General features: G+C 42.8%; 1 protein-coding gene across 1 annotated transcript in view; it reads right to left on the minus strand.

Moving 5' to 3' along the window:
• LOC310795251 (WD repeat-containing protein 17-like) overlaps window positions 1-14,530 on the minus strand; it is a gene marked incomplete at both ends in the record, with an annotated part of 124,543 nt that overhangs the window by 64,585 nt on the left and 45,428 nt on the right. Inside the window, 6 exon segments of the mRNA XM_083657311.1 lie at window positions 2,998-3,084; window positions 3,469-3,584; window positions 4,937-5,101; window positions 9,386-9,472; window positions 10,761-10,843; window positions 12,150-12,241. Of these exon segments, the coding sequence (XP_083513437.1) occupies window positions 2,998-3,084; window positions 3,469-3,584; window positions 4,937-5,101; window positions 9,386-9,472; window positions 10,761-10,843; window positions 12,150-12,241 (630 nt within the window).

Raw genomic sequence — 14,530 nt, forward strand, 5'->3', positions numbered from 1 at the left:
AAATAGATTAACCAGAGTATTTCATTTGATAAAGTGTTATTGGTATATGATGCGATGGTGTTGAGATGTCCAAATTATGCATGGAGATTACAGCATGCACTGCGCAAATTAATTCAAATTCATTTGCAGAAACAGTTAAATACCATTCTTAAAATTAATAGACAACACCTGTTTGATATTCCGTTAAGTGTACATTGAAAAATAACTATTTGGGTGATTTATGTGAAAATTATGAGGTGATTTTTTTTAATTTTATGATGAATATGTGTTGGGTTCTCCCCACCCGCAAACGGTATAAAGGGAGTGAGAGAGGCAATATGATTGGTTTGATTGATGTAAGTCAGTCAAAACAATCAGTGTGGCCTGCATAAATCTTCCCATAAGCACACCCATTTTCTGCTTTAGCGGGGAGCGCACAGGCATTTTGCGGGGCAGGGAGGATAGCAGTGTGCTTGGGCACGCCTCCAATTTGTGCTGCGCCCGGTGTTAAACACACACAAGCGCTAGATTACCGCTTTTGCGAAGATAGGGCCCATAATCTCTCCACCTAGCCCTCGGTCTGCCCCGTGATCTCCTCCCAGCTGAACGTGCTTGGAGCACCTCCCTCGGGAGGCGACCAGGTGGCATCCTTACCAGATGCCTGAACCACGTCAACTGGCTTATTTCTATGCAAAGGAGCAGCGGCTCTACTCCGAGACCCTCACGATCGAATGAGCTTCTCACCTTATTCCTAAAGGAGATGCCAGCCACCCATTTTGGTGCTTGTATCCGCAATCTTGTTCTTTCGATCATGACCCATCCTTCATGACCATAGTTGAGGGTAGGAACAAAGATGGACCGGTAGATCGAGAGCTTTGCCTTCTGGCTCAGCTCTCTTTTCGTCACAATGGTGCGATTGTGATATAGTATTTTTTTATTATCAAAATACATATACATTAGGGCTGGGCGATTAATCGAATTTTAATCATGATTACGATTTGGGCTTTCCACGATTATGAAAACAAGATAATCGACATGAAACGATTTTGCGGCTCTTGTCACTCTCGTTCTGTCTTGTGTTGTAAATCAAGCGCACCCCTTCCTTTGCTCGGCCCCTCCCCCAAAGCCCAAAGCACACCGTTTTGTTTCAGCTCGAGTTGTGAATGCCTGTCATGGTGAAGAGCCACGGCACGTTTCTCCTCCCCGCCTATTTCCTTGTTAGCACAAGAATAAGATGACAGAAGTCACAGAAAGAGAGCCGCTGGTCGAGAAGAGAGGTAAAATAACGTATGCGTTGTGGAAACACTATTTTCGCCGAGTCAGACTTGGAACAAACCAAACACAGTATGTAAGATATGCGCGGTCGCGGCTGCACCCCGCAAGACGACCGCTCTCCCTCTTTGTTTAATCACTTGAAATCCACTCACAAAGTTGTCTATGACCAAGCAATAAACGCTAAACGAACAAAAAGACAAAGCCCCATCTAGTTACTCCTGCCACCACAACACAGTCATCGATTCAGGACACTCTTTACAATGCGACCGCATATTCAACAGCTAACGAGCTCACAGATAAACATTAACAATAGCCGCACTATTATGAACCTAAACATGTTATTGTAAGTCGCTTTGGATAAAAGCATCTGCCAAATGAGTAATTTAATGTAATGTAAACGAATGTTACTCAATAGCGTTCTCATTTGGTTAGTTTTGATGAAATATGAAAGCACTAATTTGCTGTCTGCAACAAATGTCCCGACTGTTTTCATTCTACTTAATTAAACAACGGTAAATAAATACCGTTTTCACTGATTGATCACAGATCACACGTCATTTTCTGGACACTATTTTGGCTAGTGTGAGGTTTAAGGACTACTAGTTCAGATGTTTACCAACATATTGAATGTAGATTAATAGTTGCAGTTGGTTGTGGCAGTTCACTGCAACATAGTAGGCCTACACTGTATATTTATTTTGGTTTTTATTTTATTTCTAAATCTTTGCACTTTCATTATTTATTTTCACTTATTTATTTATTTTCAATTATATCTAAAATCCAAAGACATCCAATGTTAAAAAGATGTTCAATAAATTCATGATGTTCTCAATGTCAATGAGTAATCGTGTTAAATAATCGCGATCTCAATATCAATCAAAATAATCGTGATTATGATTTTTGCCATAATCGAGCAGCCCTAATATACATTGCACAAAATGTGCATAGATTCCATCACACACTTTAGAAACCCCAATCAACTTGCAATTGTACATGTAAACAAGCCTCATGTCCCACCCAATTAACTCACACAATTAGCCATGTAAATTTACTTGCCATTCCATTCTCTTTGTGTGAGAAAATGGCAAAGTTGTAGTGCAAGATGTTATAGAGAAATGTTGCAGGGTGTGAGGCTTAAGTGACTTGATGTATCAGACAATGTGTGTGACCAGTGCAAGGCCCTCAGTACAACAGGAAAACAGCTATAAAGCATCATTAGGAAACATCAATAATTTAGATGTGTATGACTAAAGGTGTTGGGGACCCGGGACGTTTCTGAGCACACTTGTCCCCAAATTGACCCCAGGTGCGGTTCGTTTCATGAGTGTGAACGTTGTGTTCCGTACCCGGGTGCGGAACAGCAAACCGTGACAGGGTCCACTTGAAAAGGTGGTCTGCGAACGCTTGGACGTGCCCGGGGACGGAAAACCTGCGAATGTAAACGCCAAACGTACCGAACCACATAGACAACACACGGGTGAGGATACATTCCAGGCCTAGGTGATGACGCAAGTGTACTCTGCAAGCAAGCGCGGAATACATTTTATAATGTGAAAGCTGACTAGCAGAGGAGAGGGGAGGGGGGCAATCGTACTCGGCAGGGAATGAAAGCAATCGCTCCCAGTGAGAAAGCACCATGAATGACTATAGCAACTTATGAGCCCATAATGAAAGTTAATTGGTGTTACTAAATACACACAGGCCAGTCACAGGAGAATTGTTCTACATATGTTACAGTCTTACCATAGACATCAGCTCCATGGTCGTAGACTGTGTCTAGACATGTTCCATCCCTTGTATCCCACACTCTGATCGTATAATCCCAAGAACCTACAAAAGCATACAATATCATAATATACTGTATGTCATATATCATACACTATCAATATCATACAGTTCCATGCATTACAACACTAATAGTGCAAACCTAAAATTCAACACCATATAAGATATTACAATTCAATGTAACATAGTATAATACATTTCATTACAACAATGGATCCCATATAACTAACAGTCTCATGAATATAATTTACAATAGGGGAAAAAATGCACTTGTCTTCACAAGATAAAAAAAAAAATCTGCCCTTAAAAATTGATTTTACAAATTACAGTAGTAGGCATTTAATGGCACATGCTTGTTGTAAGCTCGAGGGAAAAAAAACATGAAGGGGGAACATGTTGAAAATGTGATGTTTTATGCTTTAAATGTACCTGAGGTGAGGAGGTAAGGCACCTCTGTGTTCCACAACAAGCCTCTGACTGGAGCTGTATGCCCACTCAAAACATTGATACATGCATCCTGGGTATAGTCCCATATACGAACAGTACTGAACACAACCGGAGAGACATAAGAAACATTAATACATGCATCCTGGGTATAGTCCCATATACGAACAGTACTGAACAGAACTGGAGAGACATAAGAAACATTAATACATGCATCCTGGGTATAGTCCCATATACGAACAGTACTGAACAGAACCGGAGAGACATAAGAAACATTAATACATGCATCCTGGGTATAGTACCATATATGAACAGTACTGAACAGAACCGGAGAGACATAAGAAACATTAATACATGCATCCTGGGTATAGTCCCATATACGAACAGTACTGAACAGAACCGGAGAGACATAAGAAACATTAATACATGCATCCTGGGTATAGTACCATATATGAACAGTACTGAACAGAACCGGAGAGACATAAGAAACATTAATACATGCATCCTGGGTATAGTCCCATATGCGAACAGTACTGAACAGAACCGGAGAGACATAAGAGACATGAATACATGCATCCTGGGTATAGTCCCATATATGAACAGTACTGCACAGAAACGGAGACATAAGATCATGACAAAGGACAACATCAACAAAGAGATACAATGAGATTTCGCCATGGCTGAACAAGCAGAGAAAACGCAAACTTTTTACTAACACATAGTTTGAGCCATACAGGAACAGAGGATGTGGTCACATGACAAACCAGAAGCCCACCCGTTGTTTTTTATTTATGTATTTATATTCCCCCTGCTGCCCCGGTCACTGCTCCACCCTCTGCCGATCTGGGGAGAGCCGTAGACTAGCACCATGCTTCCTCTGACACATGCGCAGTTGCCAGACGCTTCTTTTCACCTGACAGCGGGAGCTTCACTGGCAGGACGTAGCACGTGGCAGGATCCCGCTATTCCCAACCAGTTCCCTTCCACCCTGATCAGGCGCCACGACCGACCAGAGGGGGCGCTAGTGCAGCGACCAGGACACATACCCTCAATCTGGCTTCCCACCCGCAGACACAGCCAATCCCAACCGTGCCTATATGGATGCCCGACCAAGCCGGAGGTAACATGGGGGCGCAAACCTGTGACCCTCGTGTTGGTAGGCAGGGAATCTACCGCTACACTACCCGGACGCCCCCGCCCACCCATTGGTTAACAAGATATAGAAGTTCAGGGAAAGTTTCTCTCTTCACTCACAAATGTTCCCATTAATGCACATACTGCTGTGCTCTGGATTAAGCTATACTGTACAGTAAATCAGTTTGTACAGCACACTTTCTAATCTGCACATAGTATTATTATTTGCTACTGAGCGACCTAGTTTCCAATTATAATTTCATTTAATCTAAGGAAATATACATACCTTTAATATCTACCTCTTTGTGACTATACTCACCCATCGTCTGAACCAGAGCACAGTATTCCCTCTCGGAGTGGAGACCAGCGGACGTGGAATACTTTAGCTAGGTGACCAGTGAACACCTTGAGAGGCTGCTCTGAGCTGGTGGCCAGGTAGTAGACACGGACATTTTTATCCTCACAGCCCGTAGCTATCATATCCCTGGGAGAGAGAGAGAAAAAGATAAGGAGATATGTGATGGGTGAAATTGTCACCCTCTCTCCTTTCTCTCTCAGTCCCCCAAAATATAGACAAACCTTTTGAGAAAAAAGATTCTGTACATGTCTGATTTATCACATTCAACAATATGTTGATTCAATCTTAAAATATACATTAGTCAACAACTGAACTCGACTTTCAATCCCGCCTCAAGACCCATCTCTTCTCCGCCACCTTCTCGAGTCCCCCCATGCTTGTGTTTAGTGTATAGTGTAAAGCATCTTTGAGTCCTTGAAAAGCATTATATAAGTCCCATGTATTATTATTATTATTATTAACTCTCATAACAAAAGGAATACTAACATACATATAAGGAATACTTCAATGTAAGAGATTCCAGCCACTTACAGAGAGCTCTGTTGGGAACAAATGTGTTCAATTAATACTAATCTCTCAAGACAGACTTTCAATTTTCATGACAATTGGTCAGCATTGTGGAAGAAAATTGGGATAATAGCGCTCCTAATAATGGGGCATGGCCGGGCGAGTTGAGTTCCGGTTCCAGTTATTCAGGTATTGAAACGAGCTTGCCCTGGCCTGTTGTGCTACACCGATTGGGCTGTACATAATGAGTGACAATATGTGAACTGAACATTCCATGACTTAACATGCTTTCCTCTCTAGCCTGAAACCTCTACATTCCTGATCATTTTATGACTGTCTCCACAGAACAGTCACTCCTTGAAGACAGCAGGGGGTGACACCTCGACCAGCTTCAAAGCAAGTGTAGTCTGTTGTAAAAGTTCATAATGGTTATCTTTGGTCAAGCATTGTCCCAGAGCCAGATGGTAAACAAAATAGAGACAATGGGCCCTATCTTCCCACTGGCCTTAGGCGCAAAAACTGGCATTAAACGCAAAAAAACGCGCCTTGCGCCTGCCTCGGCAACATGGTTTTAGGCCCCGAAATGCGCTTTACGCCTTAGAGGCGTGGCGCAGTGCCAGAATAGGCCAGAATGGGCGTTTCGGCCTTAAATACCGGCCTAATCTTATCTTCCCCCCTGGCGTTAATTTAGCGCTTAGCGCTTTTCAAAACCAGGCCTTATTCAGTGCGCCACGGATATTACTGTGCGTATTTACGCACAGCTCTCCTCTGCTGATTTCACACTCTCTCCCCCTCTCTCTCTCTCTCTCTCTCTCCCTCTCCCTCACGCGTCAGACAGGCATGAGCCCCTGTCACAGCTCTCCTCTGCCGATCTCACACTCTCTCCCCACAGCTCTCCTCTGCCGATCTCACACTTTCTCCCCCCCTCTCTCTCTCTCTCCCCCTCTCTCTCGCGCGTCAGACAGGCACAAAGACAGATGGAAAAAAAGTTGTTATATCATAGTTTTGAGCCCCTGTCATTCAGAGGCTGTTGAGCCACATGTGAAATCTCCCAGCATGCATTGAGGCTAATACATTTCAACAAGAAATATCAACCAAATCAGCCTAAATTGCCTAAAGTGGTAGATAGAAATAATGTTTCTGTTCACACAACATGCAATTCTCGAACATTTCAATATTGGCCAAAATAAAACAGAAATCCAAACACAACCCTATGTGAAACATATATGTAAAACAGAAATCCAAACACAACCCTATGTGAAACATATATGTAATCCAGGGGGTATATATATCCCTCGCAGATTTAACGTGGTTTAAATGAGTGACAGCCGTAACACGGTTCTACTGTGATGTCCTACTGTGATGTCTGCTCCATAAGACTTGGCTTACTTCACATTTACTTTTACAATAAAAACACATTTATGCAATTACTTTACATAATGTAGGCTATATTTATGTGCATCATCTGCAGCACTGGAGAAGAAAAGGTAGAGAGAAAATGATATCATTCTAATCTGGACAAACTTTCACCAATCTAATCTCATCATGACATAGGCCACATAGGGATAGGCTATATTTTTCTAGCCAATGCGTTTAGAACATTCTTTTCACTTTGATCTTGCTATAGTGTAGCGTATTTACATGCTTGCAGTATTTAAACTGCAGTGAGATTGGTTTGAGAAGCATAATAATTAGGGATGCACCGATCCACTTTTTTCACTTCCGATCCGATTCCGATACCTGAATTTGGATATCTGCCGATACCGATATTATGCCGATACCAATATTTTTCTTGAATATACAGTATAGGCAAAGATTTGGCCAATTTAAAAAAAAATATATATATATACCTTGCAAAAAGCAGACAAAATTAAGAAAATATATAAGGCAAAGAAGGGGAAAAAAATAAAATAAAATTGGATCGGATTTTTTTCTCTCAATCCAATCCGATCCGTGAATTAGTGCCAATATCGGCACCCGATACCGATATTGGATCGGATCGGCCCCATCCCTAATAATAATATGGAATAATATATATGGAGACAGACGGGGATGAAAGGGAGGGGGGGGAGCTCAGAGCGCTTTGGTCGGCTTTTCTGACCAGACTGGATCGCTCCGTGGAATTGGAGCTTAAAAGGGAAGCTTGTGATTTGTTTACTGCACTTCTCCAATGAGCAGATTGTGCATAATTTTACACTTAAAAGGCGTGGTTATAATGCTTAAGGCCGCATGTAGCGCCGACATCAAAATATCGAGTGCGCTGGTCCACACCCACTAATCTGCGCTGCGCCTGGCACTAAGTGCAGTTTTTAGGCCGTTGCAACGATAGAGGGCAATGCCCCTTGGGACTGAAACTCGAGAGTGGGTTGAGCCCATTTCAACTCCAAAACACTATTATTGGCCAGAACCATCACCAAAGACACGTGATGGGCCAATGAGAACCCTTTGTTAAAATCCTTCCCAGTTCAACAAAACTGTCAAGAGTAGTGTCTTTTTCAGTCTTCAGAATTACTTGAAGGGGGTGAGACCTGCCTGGAGCCAGCATGTCCCCTGCTCCTCCCACCTCCCTGCCACAGCAGCAGCAGGGAGACAGGACAAAACTGGAGGCCTGCCCAAGCCTCAACAAGGACTGTAGCAGCAACTGGCCGGCTAGCAGCTAAACAAAGCTAGGTGTTTAAGAGGCTAGTTGGACGGTTGGGCATTGGCGAGGCTGAGGCGCGTACGTTCATCCACCACAACCCCCTCCAGGGCATTGACGTGTCTAGGTGAAGAGCCATGTTCCAAAAACGCTCCGCCTCCGCCAGTAATCTATCGGTGGAGTGGGTCCATCCGCTGTTGTATCCTCCAGGGCTACGATGTGTCTCGCTGAGTAGCGCCACTCCAAAAAGTGCTCCGCCTCCGCTGGTGAGGAGAAGAGGTGGGTGTCCTGTCCCAGTCTGATTTTGAAGGTAGCTGGATATAGAAGAAAATAATCAGTCCCCTTTTCACGTGCAAATGCCATGGCTCGTGAGAAAGATCTGCGGCGATTACCGGTATAGTCACTGAAGTCAGCGGCAAACCGAAGCACCCGGTTACCGATAGAGGGGGGATGTTTCCTCGCCGAGGATGGCTGCCATGTGGCGAAACGAAGACAGCAAAATATGAAAGCTCGGGGTCGTTCTCCATCTTTCGGGGGGCCACCAGCTCTGTAAATCCTGTGGGCTCGCTCAATCTCTGGGTGTAGTTGCTTCAGGGCAGGAAACCAAGTTGGAATCATCGACTCCAGAAATTGCACTGGAGCGTCCTTCTCCGTGTCCTCTGGTAGCCCGTAAACTCAAAACCCACCAGCTTTTCTTGAACGGTAGAAAGGAAAGAGGAGTCTTTCTTGGTGCTGGTTTTCAGCGTAGCCAGTTCCCCTTCAGCTGAAAGGATCCTTGTGGTCACTGTTGCTAGCTCTGATTGCATGGTATCAAGCCTGCTGGATACCTGCTTGCGATTACACTGCTGCATGGTAGCATCTAGCTCCTCACGTAGCAAGGTTCTCACCACTTCGGCGATTGACTGAATATCTTCGTCTTTCAGAGTTTTCATACCCTTCGGAGTCATCGTTAACTTGCAGCTCATAAATAGGATGCCAGACGAATGTGCTTGGTGTTTAAATGATTGAAATGTATGTAATTAGTGGGACGCTGTTGGAGAGCTCGAGACTCAAAGGGCCATCAGGTCCGCACGGCTACCGGAATTATATTATTATTATTATTTGATTTGTCAAAAGTGAAACAATAAACATTGCAATTTTTTGTACTGCATTCGTTTGCATTTGTGTCAAGTGTGTCATTACCAAAAGCTTTAAAAAAATATTTCTACATAATCCTAGTTTTAAAATCTGGCCCAATTGAATTGAATTGATTAGCCTTGTCTTACTTGTTGTTCTGGCTCCAATCACAGCCAAATACAGCAGCAGGATGTTTGTACTTGTGGAGGATGTTCCCATCGATGGTCCGGATGATGCTGTAGTCAAAACATCAAACACACAGACTGGTGATGCTGTAGTCAAACCATCAAACACATAGACTGATGATGCTGTAGTCAAAACAATATCAAACACACAGACTGGTGATGCTGTAGTCAAAACAATATCAAACACACAGACTGGTGATGCTGTAGTCAAACCATCAAACGCATAGACTGATGATGCTGTAGTCAAACCATCAAACACATAGACTGATGATGCTGTAGTCAAAACAATATCAAACACACAGACTGATGATGCTGTAGTCAAAACAATATCAAACACACAGACTGGTGATGCTGTAGTTAAAACAATATCAAACACACAGACTGGTGATGCTGTATTCAAAACAATATCAAACACACAGACTGGTGATGCTGTAGTCAAAACAATATCAAACACACAGACTGATGATGCTGTAGTCAAAACAATATCAAACACACAGACTGGTGATGCTGTAGTCAAAACATCAAACACACAGACTGATGATGCTGTAGTCAAAACAATATCAAACACACAGACTGGTGATGCTGTAGTCAAAACAATATCAAACACACAGACTGGTGATGCTGTAGTCAAAACAATATCAAACACACAGACTGGTGATGCTGTAGTCAAAACAATATCAAACACACAGACTGGTGATGCTGTAGTCAAAACAATATCAAGCACACAGACTGGTGATGCTGTAGTCAAAACAATATCAAACACACAGACTGGTGATGCTGTAGTCAAAACAATATCAAACACACACACTGGTGATGCTGTAGTCAAAACAATATCAAACACACAGACTGGTGATGCTGTAGTCAAAACAATATCAAACACACAGACTGGTGATGCTGTAGTTAAAACAATGTCAAACACACATACTGGTGATGCTGTAGTTAAAACAATATCAAACACACAGACTGGTGATGCTGTAGTCAAAACAATATCAAACACACACACTGGTGATGCTGTAGTCAAACAATATCAAAAACACAGACTGGTGATGCTGTAGTCAAACAATATCAAAAACACAGACTGGTGATGCTGTAGTCAAAACATCAAGCACACAGACTGGTGATGTTGTAGTACTGTAAAAACAATATCAAACACACAGACTGGTGATGCTGTAGTCAAAACAATATCAAACACACAGACTGCAACCCACGCTGATTGAAAGACAAATGTACTATTTCCCCCCCGTAATGGAACAATTGTTCACAATATGCAGGTGTGTTGGGGAAGAGGTACAGGTGTGTTTGGGAAGAGGTACAGGTGTGTTGGGGAAGACGCACTGACCAGAATCCATCTCCACTACAGGTAGCAATCCTCTTAGAGTCCTTATGGCTCCATGATATACAGAATATACCATTCTTACCATGCTAGAGAGAGGGAGAGGGGGGAGAGGGAGGGAGAGAGAGTGAGGGAGGAAAAAACAAGTTTTTACACTTATTTGTATTTATATTTTTCAGCTATTGTGGAACAAATGTTGCTAATAATTATGATATTAAACTCATATGGAAATAAAGACATGTATAATCACAGCATCTTGTCATCACTAAAAGGTAAATTAAAGGTCAAATACATAAGCTTTTTACTGCCCCACAACACGGAAAGATTAGAATGTACTGTATCTGCAGCCGATGATAGGTATGATAGGTATCGATGAGGCTGTTGATCAATATGAAAGATTCAACAATTATTTGGTCAGGTAGTGAAACAGCCCCTCTTCCCTTACTAAGAGTCAGGTAGTGAAACAGCCCCTCTTCCCTTACTAAGAGTCAGGTAGTGAAACAGCCCCTCTTCCCTTACTAAAGGTCTCATTATGCTTTCCGCATCAGCGAGGAACGCGAGTGTCCGCGCGGAAAAGTGACGTCAAATCAGCAGACACGCCCCTCCGCAAGGCTCCGTGCGGACGGTTTTCGAGCGGCCGTGCGCACGCCGAAATTTGTAACTACGCGGACGCGGACGGGCGGACAAAGTGGAGTTTTCAAGACTCGCGCTCAATTCCGCCTGCAGAAACCCACACAGAGTATACAAGCTCCACACGTTTCCTCGTCGGATTCCGTGGCCGGCCAAAGCGTCAAGCATAATCCAGGCTTAAGAGTCAGGTAGTGAAACAGCCCCTCTTCCCTTACTAAGATTCAGGTAGTGAAACAGCCCCTCTTCCCTTACTAAGAGTCAGGTAGTGAAACAGCCCCTCTTCCCTTACTAAGAGTCAGGTAGTGAAACAGCCCCTCTTCCCTTACTAAGAGTCAGGTAGTGAAACAGCCCCTCTTCCCTTACTAAGATTCAGGTAGTGAAACAGCCCCTCTCCCCTTACTAAGAGTCAGGTAGTGAAACAGCCCCTCTTCCCTTACTAAGAGTCAGGTAGTGAAACAGCCCCTCTTCCCTTACTAAGATTCAGGTAGTGAAACAGCCCCTCTCCCCTTACTAAGAGTCAGGTAGTGAAACAGCCCCTCTCCCCTTACTAAGAGTCAGGTAGTGAAACAGCCCCTCTTCCCTTACTAAGAGTCAGGTAGTGAAACAGCCCCTCTTCCCTTACTAAGATTCAGGTAGTGAAACAGCCCCTCTTCCCTTACTAAGAGTCAGGTAGTGAAACAGCCCCTCTTCCCTTACTAAGATTCAGGTAGTGAAACAGCCCCTCTCCCCTAACTAAGAGTCAGGTAGTGAAACAGTTAAAGTAACCTCATTAAAGCGAGTGATCATCTTTCCTTTCTTGACGTCCCAGATGAAGCCGCCATTACGAGATGTAGCCCCTGCAATGCAGTTCAGGTCTCCTTGAAAACACACAGAGTACACAGAGAGATTAGCCCCTCCTTGAAAACACACAGAGTACACAGAGAGATTAGCCCCTCCTTCAAAACACACAGAGTACACAGAGATTAACAATTTCATCGCTCTCGGGCGGAGACCCATACATCAATTTTTTCACGTTTTTATGTTTTTGTCATAAATCAATGCCAGTGGAAAAGCATTAAAATGATCTTGTAACTAAGTCTCGTAACTCACCCTCAAACTGTCCCTCAAACCTCCGCCCCTGCCTCCATCTCAAGACCCCCAGGCAGGAGGAAAATACCCGGAAAGCAGAGATGTTAAACCAGAACTCAACGGCGCCATTTGTTTCTGACTTCATTTTGTTTATTTCTGGCTTCGTCTAATGTAAATAGATCAATACAATGTTTTCAAATTATCCCTAGGCTGCAAACTCATTTAAACTATGCAGATCAAAGTGGTTTCTGACGAGACTAATGTTAGTGTTAGTGAGAGGTTGTGTTCCCCCGAGACGGTGCCTCTCAGTCGGCATGGGAGCAGGCTTGAGCTGGCTGCTGGAGGTATCTGCGCACGGCTGTGTGCTCCAGAAAGGTTGCAGCTACGCAAGGCTGCTCGCTCCGGAGAAAGTGCCTCGAAGTCGGAATGATAATCCTGTAACACCATTTGAGCTTATTCAGGTAAGATATTAATAATGTAATGACACATCCAGCGAGTAAGGGATCATAATGAAGACATCGTGCCAACTTTGATGACGTGGTCTTCAGTTATTTTAAGAACACAGGTTTTTTTTCATTTCCTGAAAAGTTGTGGTTTTGGAGATACAAGGCTTCCACCCGACAGCGACGATATGAACCAACCAAGTCTTTTCTAATAGACTGATTATGGTTACATCCAAGCCATAATCAGACAAGACCATGGACTAGTCATTTCAGTTAGTGCCTCCATGTGTGTGGTTGTGCGTTTACTGTCGCCTTGCATTGAATTTGAGCTACTCTATAAAAATATATATATATATATATGGCAGCTTCAAGCTTCACGCGTCACGCTTGAAAAATGACCTGAATCCTGAACGATCACGTGAGCAAGGCATCAGCAAGGCTTGAGCATGCCTTGAGCATGACGCATGCGGCTTGTGTGAACGGCTTCGCCTGTTAACAAGGATGCCTAAATGAAACTTGTGGGTTCAGCGTAGGTTGAGCGTTGCTTCGGCGTATGGCGTGAACAGCCCCTTACTGCCGCAAAAAAAAGTAGCTCATAGATGGAAGGCTCCCCATATAGTCCAGGTCCTTATGTATTTTCGTTCAAAAGTTTTGGAGAGTTTGTAAACTATACATTTTTGGAAAGCTTAGAGTGTGACGAAACCCAAAACCAATGTTGCCATTTTTTTCAAAGTCACTATGGTGGCCATCTTGGCCTTTCAAAATGGCGACCACCAAAATTAAACACCTGCACTGGAAATCCCTATATGACCCAGCAATGTAGTTTCCTATGAGCTTTTATGAATGGAATGTCATCTATAGGCCTAGTGGATGAAATTGAACTTGGTTGCTAAGAGTTGCATGTTGAGCAATTTGAGTAATTCGCATAATGAGCCAATTAATTGCCGAAAACTGGAAAATGGCTATAATTTTGCTTCCAGTTAACTTAGAAAGATGATCTAAGAGTCTAACTCCATGTTTGTTATGTGGAGGAATTCATCTATTACCATAGTGCAGTCATGCAACCTTTCCTAATTAGCATAATTAGTATAAATTTGGTTAAAAAAAGGTAACAATCGGGAAATCTTCTGTTTTGGGCAACTTAGAACGATTATCTTAGAGTCTAAGTCTATGTTTTGATGTCTAGAAATTAATGTCTTGCCATAACTAAATCATGCAACCTTTGTTCATTAGCATAATTAGCATAAATTATATAATTAGGCTGAAATGGACATCTATATTTTGGCTTTAGTCAATTCCATTTTGGATTTTAAAAACGACAAATGTTCAAAACACTTTAAGGAAAAAGGGAAGGAAAATCAATTGGATATAATATAAAGTAAATATATTTATAATTTGAATTCAAGCATCCATAACAAATGGATTGTAACAAAAATCTCTGTACGTCAAGGCATATTGAAATTCATCATTTGCAATTATAACTAACTTCTGTTAGTTAAAAACCCATCTCATTCAAGATCTTCAGCATCACTGCCATCTGAATCCCGGTTTTCAGATCTTGAGTCCTCATCGTTCTCACATTGTGTACTGCAAAGGCAAAGGTCAGTGCATTGTAAGTTTCTCTTCCTACAGGAG

This window comes from Poromitra crassiceps, assembly GCF_964638095.1.
Source record: "Poromitra crassiceps genome assembly, chromosome: 21".
NCBI classification, from domain to species: Eukaryota; Metazoa; Chordata; class Actinopteri; order Beryciformes; family Melamphaidae; genus Poromitra; species Poromitra crassiceps.